Consider the following 25,643-nt stretch of genomic DNA (forward strand, 5'->3'; position numbering starts at 1 on the left):
GCTATAGTTGAGTAACTATAGGTTTATTTTTTAAATCTATAGTTGATCAGAATTCTCTACGTTAGGGGTGTCCAAAGTGCGGACCAGGGCCTCATCTTTGGCTCGCAGCTCAATTCTTTCAATAGGACCTCGGAATATTGTAAAAAAAAAAAAAAAAAAAAAAAAAAAAAGCAATGCATGATTTACTAGTAACATTTATTTATATATTGATTGATTTATTTGAATTAGGACAATGCATATTCATCAACATAGATAGAGCAACAATGTAAAAATGCCAGAGTTAGCACAGTAGCTAATTTACTGTTATTTATTGTCCGAAGGCAGGTTAACACAGTAAACATTCAACAGGTCATGATACAAAAGAATACAGAAATCACAAGACATTCATTACACATTACAAGCATAAGATAAGCACAGACCATGGACAAAAAAAACAACATAACAAAACGAAACAAAAAAACAAGTGAATAATCTAATTTGCGTGCATGTCTAATTAGTTTTCAACCACTGTTTCAGTGCAGTTTTAAATGTAACAGTTTCTGACATGGGCTGGCAGCCTGTTTCATGACTGTATGCCTCTGATAGACCCCACCATTTGGCCAAATTTAGTCCTGCACCTTTGTACGTTGCAGTCCCCTGGTCACTGCTTTGGTGGTTACTTGACTGCTATTTTTTAAAAATAATACAATCTATCAAGGGAGGGTGAGCAACTTTATTTAGAACTCTAAAGATGAGGCAAGCATCCATGAATATCTGATAATTATCTAAATCCAAAATATTATACTTACTTAAAATGTTACAGTAATGATATTTTAGAGCAGGGGTGTCAAACTCAAATACAGAGTAGGCCAAAATTTAAAACTGAACAAAGCCGCGGGCCAAGGTTAAACAAAATAACGTTTTAAGGGACCCAAACAAGTTTTGCATTGAATATTGAACAAGCAAGGCTTATACAACTTTATAGTGACATGCAAGATCGAGTTTCAAATAATAATAATAATAATTAAAAAATATTAATGGCATATCAAATACAATTGAAATAAAAATTGAATGCCTCTTTTCTATTTGCAGCCTTCTGAGGTAAATATCAACATTAACTTTTTCCACAGGCTAATAAATTTGAAAATAAAATAACAATGAATAAACCAACCATTCAGGACTTTAAACTGCTCAGTTTGCAACACACTGATCTAATCTGATGTGCCCAAGCCAGATACCTGGCATCTTTTCTTGGATGCTAATTCATTAATGTCAGGGCTCAGGCTTTGAGCTGAGCCAACCTTTATTATCGACCAAGGTGTTCATCAGTCATTATATCTCGTAGTCTACCCGGACCACAGTCTTGGGGGCGTGCCTTAAAGGCACTGCATTTAACGTCCTCTACGAGCTGTCGTCACGTCCGCTTTTCATCTATTCTAACAACGTGCCGGTCCAGTCACAAGATATGTGCGGCTTATGTACGCACACACACGTGAATGCAACGCATACTTGATCAACAGCGATACAGGTTACACTATATATATAAACAACTTTAACACTGTTACAAATATGCGCCACGCTGTGAACCCACACCAAACAAGAATGACAAACACATTTCGGAAGAACATCCGCACTGTAACACAACATAAACACAACAGAACAAATACCCAGAACACCTTGCAGCCCTAACTCTTCCGGGCTGCAATATACACCCCCGCTACCACCAAATCCCCCCTCCCCCCCACACACACACACACACCTTGTAGCGTCCCGGAAGAGTTAGTGCTGCAAAGGATTCTGGGTATTTGTTCTGTTGTGTTTATGTTGTGTTACGGTGCGGATGTTCTCCCGAAATGTGTTTGTCATTCTTATTTGGTGTGGGTTCACAGTGTGGCGTATATTTCTAACAGTGTTAAAGTTGTTTATAAGGCCATCCTCAGTGTAACCTGTATCGCTGTTGATCAAGTATGCGTTGCATTCACTTGTGTGTGCGTGCAGAAGCTGCACATATTATGTGACTGGGCCAGCACTCGTTGGACTAGATGTAAAGTGGACGTGACCATTTTTGGGAGGGGCACTGAAATTTGGGAGTCTCCCGGGAGGGTTGGCAAGTCTGAGAATTAGCGGTGAATGCGGTGATACCGCGGCACCGCCGCTGTATATAATCAGCGGGCCAGCTCTAGTGTTAATTTGATATCGCCTCAAGGGCCAAGTGAAATTACACGGCGGGCCAATTTTGGGCCGCGGGCCAGAGTTTGACACCTAGCTTTAGAGGCTTTTTGTCTATAATGTTTAGTGTTCTCTTGATGAGAGACTTTAGTGGCTGCAGGATATTCTCTGAGGTATGGGACCAAGTTGTATAGCAGTAGTTTATGTGGCTGACTATCATGGCATGCATATACCTGTATACTGTGGAGGTTGCCTCCCACTGGGTTCTGCTGATCACACACGTGAGCTGGAGACCAGCGTTCCGGGTTTAACAAAGTTTTATTTTGCATCAAAGTTCTAGCACGACACTCAACTTTTCAGTCCCACTCCTCCGTGTTCCGCGTGCTTCCGTCTCTCCATGCCCTCCTCCCCCTCCTGCTCCCGGCCGCTACTGATAAGAGTAACAGGTGATTAGACAACTAGCCCCAGCAGGGCAACCTAATCACCTGTCAGCTGTGTTCCAAAGCCGGCCCTGGCACACCCCGCTCCTGCAGCAAGCGTGCCGACCACACCCCCCTCCACATATACCTATTACAGAGGCATCTCAGCTTTCGTTCCAATGTAATTCAAGTAGTTTGTTCAATCCACACCTGTAAGGTGTCTGTTTAAGGTACCACTGCCTTTCATTCTCATTATAAAGTTAGCTATTGTTTCCTTTCAGGTCATGTCCGCCCTGAGATTGGTAGGTTGTGAGTTCAAACCCCGGCTGAGTCATACCAAAGACTATAAAAATAGGACCCATTACCTCCCTGCTTGACACTCAGCATCAAGGGTTGGAATTGGGGGTTAAATCACCAAAAAATGATTCCCGGGCGCGGCCACCGCTGCTGCTCACTACTTCCCTCACCTCCCAGGGGGTGATCAAGGGTGATGGGTCAAATGCGGAGAATAATTTCACCACACCTCGTGTGTGTGTGACAATCATTGGTACTTAATTTACCACACAGCAGCGGTGCTCACAAAGTGTTTTGAAAAGATCATTTTCAGGGGCGTCAAACTCACTTATGCCGGGGGCCACATCGCATTTATGGCTAACTTCAACGGGCCACTTGTAAATGCAAAACTATATAAATGTTTAATCACCACTTGATGATATTAAACAATTTACCCTTTCATTTAACCGTTATCTTATTATTATATGCCAACAAACTGATCAAAACATTGCTTGCGTCAAGGTGACAAGCAAATATTAAAGTTAAGCTATTGTATAAAAAACATTTTTTAAAAAGGGATTAAATGATAACAAAACGCTTGGAATAGCTTTTTGCATCAAATAATATTGAGTTAAAGAGAACCGCAGTTGCTTGCAGTACAATTTTGTTCTGTCAAAATTGAAACGCATTCATAAAAAATGACAAAATGCCTTATTGACACATATTTGTAGGTTTTTGCTAGCCACATAAAGTTATATGTGAACCCAAACCTTAAGTTTGTCATCTGTGATCTAAGTCTTTCAGAGCATCACTTGCAAACCCCCCTGGACAGAAAAGTAGGCCTTCCACATTCCTTGTTGATTGGTCAAAAACAGGCTGTAACGAGCCAAATATTTGTAGATCCCAGGTGGGTAAGTGTCTAATGACAAAGCTGTGATGCATTTTTTTCAAAAACATTGAATTAACTTGTGATTTTATGAATTAGTTATCAATGTTTTGTTGGCTTTCTGTAATCTCAAATGTAAAAAATACTGTGTTGATGTTTTACTCGTTTTATACCTCATAGACTTAAAAGTAGACACTAGATGGCAGTAAAAGCACACAGTCAAAATTCATTGTCAAATTACTGGACAGTTTTAGATAATTATGAGTAATAATAGTATTTATTAATTTAATTACAGAAATAAACACCACCGAAGGCTTCTTCATTGTCCACTGTCTGCTCTGTTCTCCACAAGTTGCAGACATTCTCTGTGTATATTTTTTCCATCTTAAACATCTGTTTATGTTCCAACATATTTATCCCAGCACATTAAGATCATTTGTGAACTATTAAGAGTGATCTATAGCGCTTATTTTTGTTGGTAAATGAAGGAAGCTGAGAGATTATCATCACATTTCAACATCAACAACATGTAAATGCTGCCTCTGAATCCTAGGATAACTGTATTACTAATTCCTAACTGTCCTCCTTAAACAAACTCACGTTTCAACACATGGACCAACGTCAGTCCTGTTTCTGTTTTCCACTACTTTCTTGACAGTGGTGTCATCAAACCCGAGGATGATACCCAGACTCCTTTGCTTTATCAGAGTGAGAGTACCCCCAACCCTGCTGCGTCTTATCAAAAAACACAACGATAAGGAAAGAATGTTTAAGTGTGGGAACCTAGGTCAGTGCAGGCCTTAATTCTGCTGACATTGGATTTTTTCATTGTCCAATCCAAACTACACTAAGGGCCTGATTTACTAAAGGTTTATGTGTAATAAAATATGTGTGATAGCACACGCAAAGCTGATTTACTAAACGTGTGCACAGAGGATTGCGTCTCTTGAGTAAGCAGAATAAAGAGTGCAATCCATTGAGCTTAATGAATATGTAGAATATATGCTGATCATCGGAACATCCACAATACTTTGGAGGACAAAATGCAAACATAATTTTTCTACACATACAGTTTGATTTATCAAGAATAAAACTGCATACACTATTTTGCGTTTTTATTTATTACTTTTGAAAAGTGTATGCAAACTGACACACGGCCATGCGAGAAAGGAGGCGATTGCGCAGCAGCTTCGTACTACGTGTGCTTGTCCAACATATGTGGATTGTCAAAATTAAAAATATAAGCCATATTGTCTATTCAGCAATATTATTTTATAATTTGATGGCTTCTGGGTGACTTAAATTGCTGATTAAAACAAAATCAATCGATGCATTTTAGTGTTTGCTGGTGTTTTTTAATTTTTTTTTAATGATGTTCATTATTTTTATATAAAAGATTATTATGTAAAAAAAATGTCCTGCAAAATGCATTTTCTTTCAGTCTTCTTCACAATTACAGTCAGTTGCACAGCCAGCTCCCAAAAGCGCACTGAAGAAGAAAAAAAAGTGGTTTCAATGTAGATGTACCGCAGGACGGCTTCTAAGATGCCCATAAAAGTGGTACATATCTGCTGCATGTTTGAAAACCTAGCAAAAAGTGGCATGTAGGAGCATGTTAACATAAATGTGCATTAAATGATTGAGTGTCTCCGTGGTGATGATGCCCCACACGTAAACATCCTCATTTAAATGAGGCGGTTTGCACCACTTTTTAATTGCACACAGTTTTAGTAGATCACACGCAAGGTTGTTAGTACACGCTGTTTAGCATGTAGTGTTTGGATCTTAGTAAATCAGGTCCTATGTTCTGACTTGAGACAGATTTTATATTCTCAGAATGCTGGGAAAAATTTACAGACAATCCGAAAGTCTATATAGAGGGTCAACTGAGACAAAATTAAATAAATGAATACATTTTTAAATACTTTGTATAATTATAATTATTCAATAATTATTTAATGTGTGATAATTATAATCATAATTAATGCATTTGTAAAAAAAATGGTTTATTAATCTATTATTTAAAAAATATATGTAAAATAATGTATTGAATTATTTCAATATTTTATTGATTACCATTTAATCACTTATTAATTTCATGATTTCACAATTTATTAAACGATTAATGATTCAATTATTTATTTAATTATTTCATGAACATGTGCGTCAGTACTCCATAAATGTATTTGCGAATGAGTACTGGTCGATACCTTGGTCATAAATTGGGAAATAACTCAGACAATTTAAATATTTGCCACTACTTTAACTACTACATGCTCTGGATCAGCAGGTCTTGCTCCCACATACTCCGTAAGGTCTAAAATATCTGCCATCCACTCCTGGGAAAATAGGGAGTATATCCTCCTTGGCCGTCATGTTTTTAAATACTTAAAAAAGTTCCAGACTTCACATCAAAGCAATTATTGGACTTGATTCCTGTTAGCAGCGCCCACTGACTTTGATGGCTGAGTTTGGCAGATAAAATTGTAATGGCTGCATAGAGCCGTCTATCCAGCCATTCATCCATTTTCCCAGCTGCACTCGGGCGGAAATCGGGGTACACCCTGGACAAGTCGCCACCTCATTTCAGGGCCAACACAGACAGACAACATTCACACTCACATTCACACGCTAGGGCCAATTTAGTGTTGCCAATCAACCTATCCCCAGGTGCATGTTTTTGGAGGTGGGAGGAAGCCCTTGAAAATCCGGGGGAGAAGGTGTAAATCTCGCGCCAGGCCGTACCCATATCCGCAGCAGGTCTCCAAGGTGAACAGCCTCTGGCATGTTACCCAGAGGGAACCCATGCAGTCACGGGGCGAACATGCAAACTCCACACTGAAAGACCCCAATCCCAGGGATCGAACCCAGGACCTTCTTATTGTGAGGCACACGCACTAACCCCTGTTCCACCGTGCCGTCCATATATATAAAATTGCCAGTCACAAAATGCTTGTGCTCAGCCGGGAATAAGGTAACATAAAGTTTTTATGTCAGTCCTGTATGAATATATGTGAACTGCTAAAGATATATCAAATAATACTAGAAATATCTATAAAAGAAATTAACTGAATGTGGCCATATAAAAGGCATTGGGTGCTATCCTCACTTTACTTGTTTTGTGGATTTACCATTAGCCTGTGGAAAACTGGGACAAACAGACAATAACCAAGAGGATGTAAGTTGGATGCGCAGTATCGTAAGTAAGCTGCGGCTTCCAACATTCAATCGCTCATCCGGAAATCCAAGCCATCCACCTGCCAACTTGACCCCTTGCCCTCCTCCCTGGTAATAGCATCCCTCCCCTCTCTTCTCTCCCTGATAACTGCAATCATCCCTTCCTCCCTCACCTCTGATTTGGTCCCGCCATCCTTTAAAACCGCTACTGTAACACCAATCCTGAAGAAACCTGGTTCAAACACCAATATCTTCAACAATCTACATCCTTTCTCCAACCTGACATTTCTTTCAAAAATCCTGGAAAAAACTGTTGCTTTATTCATGTCCATCTCTCCAGCAATAATGTTTATGAACAGTTCCAGTCCGGTTTTCGCCCCCACCACAGCACAGAAACAGCTCATCTCACAATCACACAAGACCTTCTTTTGGCAGCTGACTTGGTACTGCGGTCCATTTTCATACTCCTTGATCTGAGCACCGTTTTTGACACCATGTGTCTTTCCACCCTACTTGACCGACAAGCCTCCATTGGTTTATCTGACACACCACTAGCCTGATTTCACTCTTATCTTTCTGGCTGTACTCAGTTAATCCAGTTGAAATCATTCTTATCCCATTCATCCCCCCTCTCTTCTGATGTACCGCAGGGCTCTGTCCTCGGCCCTATACTTTTCATCATCTACCCGCGTCCAATTGGTCGGATTTTCCGTAAACATAACATACATTTTCAGTGTTACGTGGACGACACCCAGATCTACGTTTCCTCCAAACCATCTTCTACTTTTCCTCCCTCCTTCCTTTGTGCCTGTTTAAAGGAAATAAAATCTTGGTTCACAAGTTCATCCATCCATTTTCTACCGCTTGTCCCTCTCGGGGTTGCAGGGGGTGCTGGAGCCTATCCCAGCTGCTCTGGGGCGGAAGGCGGGGTACACCCTGGACAAGTTACCACCTCATCGTAGGGCCAACACAGATTGACAGACAACATTCACACTCACATTCACACACCAGGGCAAATTTAGTGTTGCCAATCAACCTATCCCCAGGTGCATGTCTTTGGAGGTGGGAGGAAGCCGGATTACCCGGAGAGAACCCACGCAGTCACAAGGAGAACATGCAAACTCCACACAGAAAGACCCAGAGCCCGGGAATTTTCTTCAATTGAACAGAGGTAGTCCTCATTGGTTCTAAATCCACACTCTCCAAGCACCCCAGTTTCACCATCACCATTATCAACTCCCTGGTATCCTCTTCCTTCCATGTCAAGAGTCTGTGTGTCGTCCTCGACAGCACTCTGTCATTTCATACCCACATCAACAACACCGTCCGATCCGCCTATTTCCACCTCTTTAACATCAACAGTCTATGCCCTTCATTCACTCCCAATATTGCTACAATCCTGGTTCACTCTCTTGTCACTTCTCATCTGGATTATTGCAACTCCCTAGTATTTGGTCTCCCCTACAAACTATTCCATAAACTCCAACTAGTCCAAAACGCTGCTGCCCGTATAATCACCAGAACTCCTGTCATCAGTCACATCACCCCCGTTCTTTACCAACTCCAATATCATACACCGCATCAACTACAAGATCCTCCTCTATAAATTCAAAGCTATTTATAACCTCGCCCCACCATACCTGTCTGACCTCCTACACATCAATATTCCTACCTGATCCCTCAGGTCTTCCTCCTCCATCAACCTGACCGTCCCCTCAGCCCACCTTTATACTATGGGGTTAAGAGCCTTCAGGCGCTCTGCATCTCATCTCTGGAACTCCCTCCCTCCCGACATCTGGAACATTGACTCTATAATTACTTTTAAAACTTACCTCAAAACCCACCTGTTTAGGCAGGTACACGGCCTGACACAAGTGTCTGTTTTTAATTGTTGCTTTGCTTAAATTGTTATTTTTTATGCTGCTTTTATGTTTCTATAAGATGTGTGGCGACCTTGAGTGCCTTGAAAGGCACCTTACAAAATAAATGTATTATTATTATTATTATTAAGAGCTGTCACAACTTTGAAGAATACGTTTATCGTATAAACTTTGGGTGGTGTACTGTTCATGGGGTTGTGGTTTTGAGTGTTTTTGTGGGGGTGTTGTCATTGTTGAGTTACGGGGACGGGAGAGGGGAAATATTTTTTATGCGGTACTAAATTTGTGTCTTATTAACAATAAGTTGTAGCTGAAGGACATACATGTATTTATTGGTTAATACGTTCCCAGCTGAACATCAAGTCCTACCCATGACACTTTAGATAGCATTGTGGCAGCAATGCCCAAGTACTTGGGTGATCCTCCATAAAAGTATTGTATTTTTCACATGTATGTGACAGCCATATGTCTCCACGAGTCCATATTTGCTATCCCTATCAATGGCTTCATCGTTCCTCATCTTTCTGTGGCCAATCACGCAACCGGGTCTTTCATGTCAAACGACAGTCAAATGTCCGCTCTATCTTTTGGCCACAGCGTGAATACAAACTTTTTTGAGAATCAAATTATTTTTGTTTGGCAGTAATGTCTTTGTTAGTAATGCTCCATAGATATCCAAAAAACATTTTGCCCTCATTTTGATTGTAGTATTGTCTTCGAATTACAGCGTAGCACTTTGCCTATAATTAAAACAAAAAATGTTGCAGTGTCACCAACTACTCTAACATTTAACAATGCAGAACAAAATTGATTTAAAGAACAACAGCTAAGAATCACAAGAAAACATTGATTTGTAGTTCTAATCATTCTTATAATTTTTCTTAACTGACTTTTGTATCTCTCCTACAGCATCCACTGCAATAAATTATGCAAAAGAGGCGGTGATGTCATCTCGGGTCTTCTAGCTACTTTTATTAACAGTCATTAGCTACTTTCCTTACTGGGGAGTTTTGCCCAAAAGCCACAAGGAAATCGATGACAGAGTGTGACTTTGTCAGCAGAGGTCTTTTGCCTACTCTGGCGTCTGAACCAAGACAAAACAAGTGGTATAGTTTGTATCAAAAGGTATATTGAAAGCCTATTACCTTATTTTAATAATTTTCACGAAAACTCAAATGAACAATAAGCTACGTATAGCCTGCTACAGTATACATATTTAAGTGTGTTGTAAAAAAAATCCATCCCAATTAATAAGTCGTTATGTATATTTATGTGAGAGAATGGTGAGTGTGATTGTATTCTGGTTACAAATAGAAAAGTGAGCTCTTAACTTCTAGCCCACTGTATAGTCAATCTTTGCACAATTACCTGCCTCTGGTTTTATATAGGGTGTAAATAGTGTGTAATGTAATGTAACATTTTCTTTGTAAATATGTATATTTATGCCATTTACTGTACATCTTGCTGGATGTTGTAAATAAATGTATATAGGTTGTATTGTGTGTTTTTTGTTGTATGTGTAATAAAACATGCAACTTCACTGTTTTTCTTTTCTATTTGCAGTACATGGTTTGAGGGCTGATATACAGTATGTTTTTGAGTTTGTTAATAGACAATTTTTAAAAATCAGTTACGATGTTGACCTTTTATACAAAATGTATAAGACTGTTTTTTTGTGTTTGATTTTTTAAATACCTGTGCAGGAATAAAAAAAAGTTGGAGTCTAGCTGACTTCAGGTGAGAGGCGTGGTACACATACAAACAAATGAGCATTCTCGATATAAAAGAAATCTAATAAACAGGAGATTTTAATCACGGAAGAGGCAGAGGTTGTGCTTCATGCTTGAGTTCAGCTGCAGCAGCAAAGGAATGACAATAATGAGAAACATGAGAAAGCTCTGAACTGCTCCCTGCTGCACTTTGCACAATGCAATAGTTATTTACACAATATTAGCGTTATCTACACAACGAAATAATTATCTACACAGTATAAGAGTTATCTTACAAAATATAAGAGTTATCTTACAAAATATAAGAATTAACTAAACAAATGAGTTATCTTTCACAATGCACGTTATCTTTCACAAAACATGCGTTACCTACACAATGCACTAGTTATCTAGTCAATATAAGAGTTATCTACACTATGCAATATTTATCTAAACAATTAAGATACTGTATATTTTTCACAATGCAATAGTTATAAAGTATAAACAAAATATATAAGACTTATTTACACAATACTACAGTTATCTATACAATGCAAGAGTTATTTACACAATATAAGAGTTATCTTACAAAATGCAATAGTTATCTACACATTAATAGAGTTATCTACACAATAAAAAGTTATCTAAACAATTAAGAGTTATCTTTCACAATGTAAGTTATATTTCACAACACAAGAGTTATCCACACAATGTACTAGTTATCTACACAGTACAAGTGTTATCTACACTATGCAACAGTTATCTAAACAATTAAGATATATTTTTCACAATGCAAGTTATAAAAACAATATAAGAGTTACAGTATCTACACAATTAAGAGATGTCTTTCACAATGCAAGAGTTATCAACACAATGTAGGAGTTATCTACATAATGCAAGAGTTATCTACACTTTATAAGAGTGATCTACACAATTATATTTAATATTTTTGGTCAATGTAACATTACACACAGGAAAATCACATGACTACAGGGTAAGAACACACAGAAACTGATACAAATAATCACAGAATAAATTAAGGTAAAGAGAATATTAACCTCAGTAAAACTAAAATAATGCAATTCGGTAACAGCAGAAGAGAAAGTCAAACAGAAATACAAATAGACAGACATTAAATGAGTAAAAGAAACAACATTTTGGATTTAATAATAGATGACAAAATCAACTGGAAAGCTGATAAAAATACAACATAAAGTGGCAAGAAATACGTTAATAATGAATAAAGTAAAATATGTTCTGGACCATATATCACTCCACATTCTCCTCTGCTGGCCAGTATTAATATATCTGTGTTATTGTGCAGAAATATGGGGAAATAAGTACAAAAGTACACTTATTCACTTAACATGTTACAAAAAAGAAATATCAGTCAGAATAATACATAATGAGTGATTCGTACAGTGGTTACAAAAACATTGGAGGCAGTCACCACAGTTGACATACTTCACACAAAAGTCACAATTTCTCTGTGATTACTGGTCCAAAGCTAATGAAGGTTTTGGCAAACATTTTGGGGTCGTTCCGTGTATTTGTACAACATTTGTTGTGTTGTCGGGTGCATGTTAAATTGCTTTCTGGTCATGATAAACACTGCAGGAGTGCAGCTGCAGAGTGTGATGAATACGGTCGCAAAATTATACTTTCACGAAATAAAAGCATGCTTGTTTATGAGCTGGAGTATGTTTAGGACTATATATAGAGATATTATTTTGGTTTATTTCGTAAGAAAAACTAACGTCAAAACGACAGCAACTGCATGCATCCGGGCACACGTCGTTGGTAGCAGTCATGGCGCCCGTGGTGTGCCGTCAGGGCCAGCAAGGCCTTCTCTGCTGGCCTAACATAACCAGAAATCATGATCATAATTAAAGATAAAAGGACTTTTTTATTTACTTTACCTAAATATCTAAAAGTATTCATATTCTCTTCATGTCATATTATGCTCCTTCCAGCGCTGTTGTTTTTAGTTTATAGAGTTTTTATCCAGTCAGAATTCAGCAAGCTTACGTTAGGCTGACCATATGTCCTCTTTTCCCCGGACATGTCCTCTTTTGCGGGGGTGTCCGGGCGGGGTTTCTTAAATGCCTCAGATGTCCGGCATTTTGAATTAGGGTTGCGTGTATTTTCAATGTACGTCCAGGGTTAAGTTAAGAAGGGGTTAAAAAAATAAATAAACTGAAGGTGTGCGCACTAGCAACATTCGTGAGGGAGGGGCAGAGACACAGAGCGAGAGAGCTAGTGAGTGGAGAGAGACATGAAAACAAGAAATGCCGAAACGTAAATGAAACTTCACGGATGATTTGCGGGAAAAGTATTCGTGTTTTTGTCCTGGCCGTGACACATGGAAGGCAGAATGCACTGTGTTCAAAGCAGGAACATATGTATCTGTGGCAAATAAAGGGGCCAAAGATTTACAAGCCCATATCGACACTACAAAGCACAAAACAGCTGTGCAGGGCGAGAGCTCGACTGCTGTTTTTTGTTTAAATTTAATTAACTTGTTTTGAGGCATTATTTATGCTTAGATTATATACAAGAGGTTATTTTGAATATTTCTACCTCTGCACTTTTTTTCCAAAACTGTGAATGTTACAGACAATAGGTGTGACTTATTTTGTTATACTGTCAAGCAGTGTTGGCATTAACACACTTTCTGTGTCTTTTTAACGCATTGAAATCAGAAAGGACGCAGATTATTTATTTCTTTAAACATTTTTTTACCATTTGTGTCCCACAGCTAATGTTTTAAAGACCCACGGCACATTCTAAAAATACTATTAAAATAAACAAAAACATAACAAAAGTGAAATAAAAAAACTTAAAGATGAAATGTAATTTAGAAAAAGATGCAATGTTGAGTAATAAAACAAAGCTGGTTTTTTTCCCTTTCAAACTGTCATTGCTCAAAACATAATATTGAATCAAAATCAATGTTATTATGAATTATTGACCTATCCAAGGTTCCCATTACTTCACATCAAATATTCCACTTTGAAAAATATTTTTGGTGGAAGATTTTGCATATTTTGTGTGTTTGCCATTAAAACCATAGTTTTGTTTGACAAAAAAGGGCGGAAAACAAACAAACAAAAAAAACTAAATAAAAAAAACTAAAACATTTTGAAATGAGGAATAGATGTGAAGTTGATGTAGACTCCAGAGATTTAAGCGTTAAATATAAAATGTATGTATGCCCTGGCACACCATTATCATCATTTCATGACCCAAGCAAAACACTTTTTACACTTTTATAGTGAAATAAATACACCTACAACTTATTCAATTAAAACATAGAAAAAACTAGCAGCAGTGGTAAAGTTTAGATCCATGAAGGAAAGAAGAAAGTGAATGAATGTTTATAACTGAATACATTTACATATGTATACACATTTGTTTTCTTGTGTATTATCTTTTTTAATTAATTAAGTAACGTTTATGACAACCTTTTTCCAAAACACAATAAAGAATGTGAGATATAACAGGATAATGCATACATTTGTCATTTGTTTTCAAAACGCTTACAAAAAAGTGGGACGCCATTTTTATGACTTGATGGGGTCCCTCGGACCCCATTTTGAAAATTCCTAGCGCCAACACAGCTGTCAACAGAGGAGAAAAAATGCTTTCTTTAAAAAAATATATTATTTATAAAGCAAGTTCCAGTATCATTGGCAAATGTTCACCTAGTCCCGGCCTTGGCGTGCTGCCCGCCTTGGCACGCATATATGTGTCCTCTTTTTGGGATTTCAGAACATGGTCAGCCTAGCTTATGTTGCCATGCTGTACCAAATCTGCCTTGAGCCTTCAGATTCAGCAATGTGGGCTTCTGTGCACTGTGAGTGAACGGGGACATACAGTGATAGACAGTTGCAATAGCCAATCAGATCACGAGTTGTTGTCAGTAAGGCCTTCTATTGGCCTAAGGCAGATATATAGTGATGTATGAGCCAGGTAACATAAGAACTCCATTACCCAGCATGCCACCGTAGTGGAAAGCATTCACAGTAGCCCCGTTTAGGCAGATCCATTCTATGTGTCATACTTGATCATTTTGCGATATTGCCATATTTTTGCTGAAAGGATTTAGTAGAGAACATCGACGATAAAGTTCGAAACTTTTGGTCGCTGATAAAAAAAAGCCTTGCCTGTACCGGAAGTAGCGTGACGTCACAGGTTGAAGGGCTCCTCACATTTGCAAATTGTTTACACTAGCAGCGAGAGCGATTCGGACCGAGAAAGCGACGATTACCCCATTAATTTGAGCCAGGATGAAAGATTCGTGGATGAGGAAAGTGAGAGTGAAGGATTAGAGTGCAGTGCAGGACGTATCTTTTTTTCGCTCTGACCGTAACTTAGGTACAAGGATTGGATTGGATTCCACACTCTCTCCTTTTTCTATTGTGGATCACGGATTTGTATTTTAAACCACCTCGGATACTATATCCTCTTGAAAATGACAGTCGAGAACGCGAAATGGACATTCACAGTGACTTTTATCTCCACGACAATACATCGGCGAAGCACTTTAGCTACGGAGCTAACGTGATAGCATCGTGCTTAACTGCAGATAGAAACAGAAAAAATAAGCCCCTGACTGGAAGGATAGACAGAAGATCAACAATACTACCAAACCCTGGACCTGTAACCACACGGTTAATGCTGTGCCACCTGGCGAAGCCTAGCAATACTGTTGCTAACGACGCCATTGAAGCTAACTTAGCTACGGGACCTCGACAGATCTATGCTAAAACATTAGCTCTCCACCTACGCCAGCTCTCATCTGCTCATCAACACCCGTGCTCACCTGCGTTCCAGCGATCGACGGCGCGACGAAGGACTTCACCACGATGATCGGTGCGGTCGGCGGCCCGGAGACGGAGGAAGTCAACCCAGACAAGTGAGGACAGCGGCGCGGCGGCGGACGGCGTTGTAGCTTTCGACGACACCCCGGCCGCCATCAGAGTCGGCAAGAAACATATATTTCCCCAAAGTTATGTACGTGACATGCACATAGCGGCACGCACGTACGGGCAAGCGATCAAATGTTTGGAAGCCAAAGCTGTACTCACGGTAGCGCGTCTGCTATCCAACTCAAAGTCCTCCTGGTTGTGTTGCTGTAGCCAGCCGCTAATACACAGATCCCACCTACAGCTTTCTTCTTTGCAGTCTCCATTGTTAATTGAACAAATTGCAAAAGAATCACCAAAACAGATGTCCAGAATACTGTAGAATTATGTGGTGAAAACAGACGACTTAAGCTGGCCACCGTGCTATTTCAAAATGTCTGCTTCAACCAGTGACGTCACGCGCAAACGTCATCATACCGAAACGTTTTCAGCCAGAAGTTTTCCGGGAAATTTAAAATTGCACTTTATAAGTTAACTCGGCCGTATTGGCATGTGTTGCAATGTTAAGATTTCATCATTGATATATAAACTATCAGACTGCGTGGTGGGTAGTAGTGGGTTTCAGTAGGCCTTTAATGTAGACATGCCGGTGTGGAGTAAACTATAAGAACTCAGCCAACACGCCTCGTCTGCATCTTTTATGATTAGACAAGACAACACATATTTGCAAGGCCATTTTCAAGAAGGATATTTAAAGAGAAACTACATCTTGTGAGAACATCTCGGCCAACCCAGGAAGCTAGCTCAGCTGTCGATGAAATGTGAGTTCATATATTTTATTTCTTTATTTTTTCACGTTTAAAATGTTTTTTGCAATTTTTATTTTTGACAGCACTACATAAGGTATGTTTTAATTGCTGATGCGGGTTTATTGATTTTTAAATGCGCCATAAAATAACCCGTTTTATACAATGCGCAGTAGTGTGTAAATGTGTTTCTGTGCAGGTATTTCTCCAGCAATGGTCATGTGGTGACATAAATGATGGTATTTTGAGAGGTAATCGTTGAAGTCAGACATCACTGAAGGCCTAGGTGGGAAACGCACGGCCCGCCACTGCATGGTGCCTGTTATTTAGTTGGCCACACTCTCTTTATACACGACTCTGACTAGTGGTACACATACCACAGTTTGAGAATCACTGATCTACACAATGCAATAATTATCTACACAATATAAGAGGAGGTATTTACACCATGCAATAGTTGTCAACACAATGCAATAATTATCTACACAATATAACAGGAGGTATTTACACCATGCAATAGTTGTCAACACAATGACATTCTTGTTCCTGCTCTGCCAAACAAAGAAAACAATGTGAAGCTCAGTGCAGCAACAACAAAGTGCACATTTATCATCCCTTGCAGCACAAAATTGAGGATTCTTGGAGGTGTGGACGTTCTTACAGTAAATGGTTTGAACGTGATACCCAAGTGTAGCACTTGGAATGTGCAGAAACCTGACACCAGGATTAGCAGGACCAAAGAAACACAACATACAATTCACCATGAAGACTAAATAGATCATACAATAACTCTGTGTCCTTACTCTATGCAGCATTCTTCTTCAAATAATTATACATAAACATCATAAGAACCCATAGACCAACAAAACACTAAATTACATCAACAACAATAATATGAACAAAGGCAATTATGTGTACTGTTGAAAGTTTACTTTTTTCAGAACAGCATGGTCTATAGATAGTGAGCCATGCTGAATGACACACTCGATAAACAACATAAAGAGATTAAATTCTTACCAAAACAAGTTAGGGTGCTCCAAATACAATTTTGTCGCTCTTGATACAATACCGATATTGAAGCCTTGAGTAGCCAATACCGATATCATCAAAAATCATACATACTTTTATTATTTTGCAGTGGGGAGTGTTAGAAAAGGTTTGATCAAGTAAAATGTGTCCAACGGAGAACAATGGTAGGTATGAAAAACACTGATGTATGTGTTGTCATACTTATGCTGTCTTTAAGTTGAAGTGGAGTATTGGTTGTTTTTTTAGCAACACCTAGTGGCAACAACAAATCATTCAATTAAGTTCTGAAAACATTAAGCTCCTTTAAAACTTCATTTTTTTCAATGTCCTAAAATTTCACGCTGTCTTTAAAATTCCACATTTTCTGACTGAAAAAAATCCTAAGATTAAAAGAATAGATGAAAAAATTGTAAATATTATTATTTTATTAATTCCAGAAAAACTTTCAGGATTTACATTTTCCATATTTTAAAAATTCCCAATTTTATTTTCCAGAAATACCCCATTTTCCATGCACATCTTAACAATTCAGACGATTTCAACACCAACACAATATTTTCTTCATCCAGCTGTGTAATCATTCACCAAACAGCAATAGATGATATTTTTCTATTACCTGACCGCTTCTATGTTAGCTACCTCTCTTTGTTTATATTGTATATTTTATGCTGCCCTTTTTTTTTTTTTTGCTGCAGCTGTTACATATACTGTAATATTGTACATGGTAATTGGGATTTGTTATATATTGTATATGTTATATGAAATATAATATAATGTAATAATATAATATATTCTTATATATTATATACTGTATATGTAATATGTAATTATTACATATATTTTATATTGCTACTATGGTAAATTTTTAGTCTACTTTATACCTGCATTATCCTTTCCATCCTTACCCTTTCCATCTTTTGTAACTGAGCTACTGTGTGGAACAATTTCCCTTGTGGATCAAAAAAGTTTGTCTAAGTCTTTTCCCGAAATTCCACATTTTACATAAGATTGATGTGCTTCGATCTAGAGAATTCTTACAACCTCCACATTTTTCAACCAATTAAAACTATTCCAAAGTTCAGACAAGGACTGTAACAATATGAACATTTCAATGCACTGTCATTTTTGACCAAATGTATTATAGTTATCATTATTATTACGGTATTGTTGAATGCGCTCAAAAAGTACTTATACACACACACACACTAAAATATTTTGATTAAGTTGTATTTAAAAAATAATATACATGAACACACAATGTTGACAGAAGAAACATTAAATATTGCTTTGGCTTCTTAAAAACAAGGTAATTTTTTTATTCGAGTGTTTAAACATGTTTATCTTCCCTTTTATTTTTGAAGGTCTTAGGGCAGGGGTGGGCAATTAATTTTTACCGGGGGCCGCATGAGCAACCCGAGCACTGCTGGAGGGCCACATCGACAATATTTCAATTAAATTTTGCTCAATATTGTTTTTGATATATACCGTAAGATAAATAATAATAATAATAATCAATAATAATAGTAATGGTAAATGGTTGTACTTGTATAGCGCTTTTCTACCCCTTTTTAAGGAGCCCAAAGCGCTTTGACAGTATTTCCACATTCACCCATTCACACACTGATGGCGGGAGCTGCCATGCAAGGCGCTAACCAGGACCCATCAGGAGCAAGGGTGAAGTGTCTTGCCCAAGGACACAACGGACGTGACTAGGATGGTAGAAGGTGGGGATTGAACCAGTAACCCTCAGATTGCTGGCACGGCCACTCTCCCAACTTCGCCACGCCGTCCCCACGCCGTGTAATACTTCAACATAGTGTGTGTAACAGCAGTCCATGACTAATATAAATAAATTAACATTAATAATAAATGATAGTAAAATAAGCACACGTATGACGGAGGAGTCATAGTGTAACTTTGTGTGGTGTTTGAGTTGTCCGACTTTTTGTGTGGCCATAAACGCACCAGTGGTTTAGTGCTATGCGTGTTGGTGACAGATGACAAGTTGGTTTTGGCCTGGTTTGTACGGCAGAAAATGACTAGTTTTTCGAGATAGAAGTGTTTTACTTATGTTTTTGGTGTGGTTATGGCCGAATATAAACAGTTTTGCTCAATAAAGTGATCGATATAATTCCTGGCCTCGAAGCATCTCGATAGACGTTACAATAATTGAACGGTGTTCAATTGAACGGTGTTGACGAACACCGTTAGGGCCGCTTGTTGTCACTGTCACTCAAAGTTGCATTGCAAAATTACATAGAATAAATATGTTTATTTTGTTTAGAATTCAGATGGGATTTGATTTGGTGCGCGGCATATATTTGCTGCGCGCAGCAGACGCTTGAGCAGTGCGCAATTGCGCAGGCACGCACCTTAGAGGGAACGTTGCATGGCAGTCCATGTCTTGTTGGAAACACGCCATTCTTCATCAACTTTTCTCTTTTTAGCGTCTCGTGTGTAAACCGTGCATCACTTGTCGCTGCATGTGCACCTTCACTCACAGGTTACACACGGACACACGCCCATAAATAATACTTTTCAAAATAAAAGCAGCACAGTTGTATTGCGCGCACGACATAGATGTTTTTTCAACTTTATTTTGTAATTAATGATTGCAGCTGTTCACATTCACTCACAATCACGCACACGCATACGTCCACACGGAAGTAATACAAATAACGATTTTCAAAACAAAAGCAGCACCGTTGTATTGCACACTCGATATAGATACTTTTTAAAATTTATTTTGTAATTTATAATTGGCCTCACGCGGGCCGGACAGGGACGCACAAAGGGCCGGATGCGGCCCGCGGGCCGCAGAATGCCCAGGTCTGTCTTAGGGTGTTTTTAATGATAAGGGCAAACTCAAGTGTTGCACGTGGACATCACTTCCTGTTGTAGACACTTATGTCTGTTTAGATCACGTTTTGTGAGTACAGATTTACAGTAAGAGAGCACAGCCTGTAGGCTCAATGTACACAAATTAATCTCGTAGTTGTTCAGACTGTAACGTGTTTATACAAGTTTATATTAGGGTAAGTCGTTTCTTGATGAGGAAAGATATTAATGTCTCGCGTTTTCATATTAGCATTTAATATAGCTAGTGATTAGCGGCGCTAATATGTGCTAGCAATTAGCAGGGCTATACTGCTAGCTAGCTAGCAATTAGCTGTGCTATGCTGCTACCCAGCGATCAAAGTGTTAGCTGCTAAAGCTATCCCTGCTATTTGCTTACCCTCGCAGCAGTGTGCTAGCTTGCTTCTCCAGTAAATAAACAGTATCAACGGGCCATGAGTTTATCAACGTGTGGCTATCAATTATGGTTTTACGATCATTTTAATTCAAAGCAGTAACACTAAATGTTGGGAGTTTCACCCCGGTTTATCATCAATACTGTTTATTGTTGCCTCACACGTCTAAATCTTCAGCTCATTCCTGGTTACTTATATTCCACATCTATTAAATTCCCACATTTTCTTAGCACAAAGGCGATTTGATCTTGAGAATTGATTGTACTTCTACATTTCTCTTCTAATTAATACTTGGAAATATTAAGCTCATCTAAAAAAGTCTGTCTGTTACACCCAAAATTTTGTATTTTCTGGCCCCAAACTACTTTACTAATTTAATCCACTTCAAGAAACTCTTCAAATTTAAAGTGTTTACAACGTACAAAAAAGAAGAACCATGACATTCTGAATTTATTTCATCCATCCATTTATTTCCTAGATAATCTTACTTATCTCACCATATGAAATATAACTTACTTCACTAATTATTATTTATCTATTTTTATTGTTATTACTTATGGAGAACAGGAAGTGAACAAAAGTTTTAGCAACTGTTATGTAAGGAAAAGGGGTAGGATTAAATAAGCTCTGCTTCTTCCTACTCCTTTTCGAACATGTTGAATAGAGAAACTGGAAATTGTGATGTATCATGTTGTATGCATGAATGTTCGAAATAAACACAAACTCAACTCATTTCAAAACTTGCCATCAAAATAATACAAATTTTTCCTTCAACCAGTCTGTTTGATATTCTAAAAAAGCCAGATTTTCTTGAATTGTCACATTTTCCATAACATCAATTTCCCTTTGATCTGGAGAATTCTTATTGTGCTTCACATTCCTCAAACAATTCAAAACTTAAACGTATTACTAACATTTAGGTTATTTTCAACATCCCCCCAAAAAATCCCGGTAGACTAATCAGTTCCACATTTTTTGATCCAAACCATTCAGCTCATTCAAAACATTTAGTCTATCTAGTTTTAACATACCAAAAATGTCCTTGTTTTCACAGAATTCCACATTTTCAAAGCCAAAAATAAATGTTCCAGCATTTTAGTTCATCTTCATCTCTTCAAAATCCTCAAAGTCTGTAGTTTGTTATCATTGACTGACAGTGACGTTATGGTTATTGACTGGCCATGCTAAGAAAACGATTGGCAGGTCAACATCAAGTCAATCACAAGAGACAAAATAACAAGAGACAAAAGTCAACTGTACCTTTCCTCCATGGAGCCAAGATGGAGAATGACTTGTGCCATCTGATCACCATCCCACTCTTCTTTATCTTCACACTCATCTTCCAAACTTCACCTTTTGTAACCTGGATCTCAACTTCCTCAAAGACTCCTCATTATGGCGAGAAAAACGTCCTCTCACGCCTTAAAGTCCAGGATTAGTTGCTAGATTTGTTGTTGTCCTCATGAAGGGTAGTGATGCCTCTGTCTGTGTGTGTGTGCGTATGTTTTCATGTCCTCCAGCTGAGGGGAAAAGGGGCCAGGCTCCAACTGCAGAGCTGGGAGTCTTAAGAGAAGAAGGAGGAAGAGGAGGAGTGGCAGCCTGCCAGAGGAAGTCAGATAATGCAGAAAGAGGAATGCAGGCGGAGAAGCAGCCAATCACAATAGAAAGGTTTAACCCATAAGAACCAGAAGCAGAAGTAAATACAGACATTTAAAGTGGTTACATAGTTCATGCAAAATGTTTTTGGTGTAGCATAAATGTAATTTGAATTGAACAAATAAGTAATTGAATCTGTAAAAGTTATTATTGTCTTATTAGCACATCTCTGCTAAGACGCTGAGAGGCAGTGTTGACGAGTCGGGGTGCTGGAAAAAAATGATTCCTATCCGAATCGCAATTCTTAATTTTTTACAATTCTGAATCGTTGTCTATTATATAATTTGTCTAATATATAATATAATATAGTATGTATATATATATATATATATATATATATATATATATATATATATATATATATATATATATATATATATATATATATATATATATATCCATCCATCCATCCATCCATCCATCCATCCATTTTCTACCGCTTATTCCCTTCGGGGTCGCGGGGGGCGCTGGAGCCTATCTCAGCTACAATCGGGCGGAAGGCGGGGTACACCCTGGACAAGTCGCCACCTCATCGCAGGGCCAACACAGATAGACAGTCAACATTCACACTCACATTCACACACTAGGGCCAATTTAGTGTTGCCAATCAACCTATCCCCAGGTGCATGTCTTTGGAGGTGGGAGGAAGCCGGAGTACCCGGAGGGAACCCACGCAGTCACGGGGAGAACATGCAAACTCCACACAGAAAGATCCCGAGGCCGGGATTGAACTCACGACTACTCAGGACCTTCGTTTTGTGAGGCAGATGCACTAACCCCTCTGCCACCGTGCTGCTTAGGGCTGTGAATCTTTGGGTGTCCCAAGATTCGATTCAATATCGATTCTTGGGGTCACGATTCGATTCAAAATCAATTTTTTTTTTCAATTCAACACTATTCTCGATTCAAAAATGATTTTTTCCCGATTCAAAAGGATTCTCTATTCATTTAATACATAGGATTTCAGCGGGAACTACCCCAGTCTGCTGACATGCAAGCAGAGTAGTAGATTTTTGTAAAAAGCTTTTATAATTGTAAAGGACAATGTTTTATCAACTGATTGCAATAATGTAAATTTGTTTTAACTATTAAATGAACCAAAAATACGACTTATTTTATCTTTGTGAAAACATTGGACACAGTGTGTTGTCAAGCTTATGAGATGTGATGCAAGTGTAAGCCGCCGTGACACTATTGTTCTTTTTTTTATAAATGTCTAATGATAATGTCAATGAGGGATTTTTAATCACTGCTATGTTGAAATTGTAACTAATATTGATACTGTTGTTGATAATATTCATTTTTGTTTCACTGCTTTTGGTTTGTTCTGTGTCGTGTTTGTGTCTCCTCTCAATTGCTCTGTTTATTGCAGTTCTGAGTGTTGCTGGGTCGGGTTTGGTTTTGGAATTTGATTGCATTGTTATGGTGTTGCTGTGTATTGTTTTGTTGGATTGATTATTTAAAAAAAAAAAACATAATAATAATTTTTTACAAATAATAAAAAATAAAAATAGATTTTTTTAAAATAAGAATCGATTCTGAATCGCACAACGTAAGAATCGCGATTCGAATTCAAATCGATTTTTTCCCACACCCCTAATATATATATATATATATATATATATGTATGTTATATTGCTACTATGGCACATTAACCCTTTGCGTTCATATTTTGCTGTTTGTTGCACTTTTGTTGCGATTTGCTTGATTGTAAAATATGTCGATCGAGAGGGGGTGTGAAGTTCATATATTGTCAATATTCAGTGTTTTATCGTTCATAGTTATATTGTAAATCCCACATTCTTTATTTCCATGTACATTCTGGGTGTTTCATTCAGTAAAAAAAATTAAAAATTACATTCCGTTTTTTAAGGCCGTCTGTCGTAACGTTTTTAGCATTCAATCAGACATTATTGTGAGGTTTTGTACTAGTGTTCCTAAAAATAGATATACCGGCCCCCAGACACATTTTTTTCTCCAAATTTTGCACCCCCCAAAAAAAATTGCCTTGGCCTGTTGTAAGGCATGGGAACACAGGTATATTTGTATATGTTCTATATAATTAGCTTTTACATCTGGACATTTAGATTTAATTGTTAGTATTTAACATTTAGATTCAACATTTATATTTAACATTTGGATTTATTAGGGGTGTAACGGTACGTGTATTTGTATTGAACCACTTCGGTTTGGGGGTTCTGGTTCGGTTCGGAGGTGTACCGAACGAGTTTCCACACGGACATATTAAGTAGCGTAACGCACGTTGTGTAAACAATGCACACCCACGCACAACACATGGCATGCTAGCAGCTAACGGGCTACGATAGACTGACCATACGTCCTCTTTTCACCGGACATGTCCTCTTTTGCGGAGCTGTCAGGGCGGAGTTTCTTAAATGCCTCAAATGTCTGGCATTTTGAGTTAGGGTTGCGTGTATTTTCAATGTACGTTCAGGGTTAAGAAGGGGTTAAAAACAAAACAAATTGTGCGCGCAGCAGCATTCGTGATGGAGGGGCAGAGACAGAGAGAGAGAGAGAGTTATGATAAACGTGCATGCGTCGCCAGGCTCTGCTTTTTATCCATAGATTTATCAGATTTAATTTTTTATTATCTATAGCAGGGGTGTCAAAAGTGTGCCCCGGAGGCCATTTGCGGCCCGCAGCTAATGTTTTAAAGGCCCACGGCACATTCTAAAAATACTTTTATAATAAACAAAAACATAACAAAAGTGAAATAAACAAGCTTAAAGGTTAAATTTAGAAAAAGTTGCAATGTTGACTAATAAAACAAAGCTGTTTTTTTTTTTTTTTCAAACTGTCATTGCTCAAAACATAATATTGAATCAAAATCAATGTTATAATGAATTATTGACCTATCCAAGGTTCCGATTACTTCACATCAAATATTCCACTAAGAAAAATATTTTTGGTGGAAGATTTTGCAAATTTGGTAAATAAATAACCCAAAAATGTATATTTTGTTGTTTTCTTATGGTACCAAAAATGAACCGAACTGTGACCTCTAAACCGAGGTAAGTACCGAACCGAAATTTTTGTGTACCGTTAACACCCCTAGAATTTATATTTAATATTTGGATTAAATTTAACTTTTTTTTTACCTCAAATGTGAATACAATTAGCTAAATGTAGGAAAAGTAATGTAGATGTGAGAAAAGATGTGAGAAAAGCAATATAAATGTGAGAAAAGTGAGCTGAAAAATAAAAATATATCGGCTAAAAAAGTGTGATTGATCTTGTACATTTAGCACCCTATACTGTACATGCGATTATGTGTTTTTGCGAATGGATCATTTGGGTGTATTTGTGTGCCATTTTAGGACATTTAAAGTGTCATCATGGCCTCTTACGGGATAGAACAAAGCAGGAAATGAAGACTCGCCCCTTAGAGCGGTTAAAAATAGTTGTTTCTTTTCAAATGAGGCACTGGTATTTTTATTTGGAACACAATAACAATCTTTGTATAATGAATGACACACATGAGTTTTGAGACACATGGTCCCAATAAATAGTTTTCTACCAA

At 38.0% G+C, this 25,643-nt stretch overlaps 1 protein-coding gene across 2 annotated transcripts in view; it reads right to left on the minus strand.

Annotated features, from left to right (window-relative positions):
* si:ch211-250c4.3 (uncharacterized protein LOC100535981 homolog) overlaps window positions 1-21,973 on the minus strand; it is a 92,040-nt gene extending 70,067 nt beyond the window's left edge. For both annotated transcript variants that reach the window (XM_062058954.1, XM_062058953.1), the window contains exon 1: window positions 21,707-21,973. In XM_062058954.1, the coding sequence (XP_061914938.1) occupies window positions 21,707-21,785 (79 nt within the window). In that variant the 5' untranslated portion in view covers window positions 21,786-21,973. The remainder of the gene's footprint in view (window positions 1-21,706) is intronic.
* Window positions 21,974-25,643: the final 3,670 nt, after the last annotated feature.

The sequence above is a fragment of the Entelurus aequoreus genome, linkage group LG09 (assembly GCF_033978785.1).
Source record: "Entelurus aequoreus isolate RoL-2023_Sb linkage group LG09, RoL_Eaeq_v1.1, whole genome shotgun sequence".
Lineage (NCBI taxonomy): Eukaryota > Metazoa > Chordata > Actinopteri > Syngnathiformes > Syngnathidae > Entelurus > Entelurus aequoreus.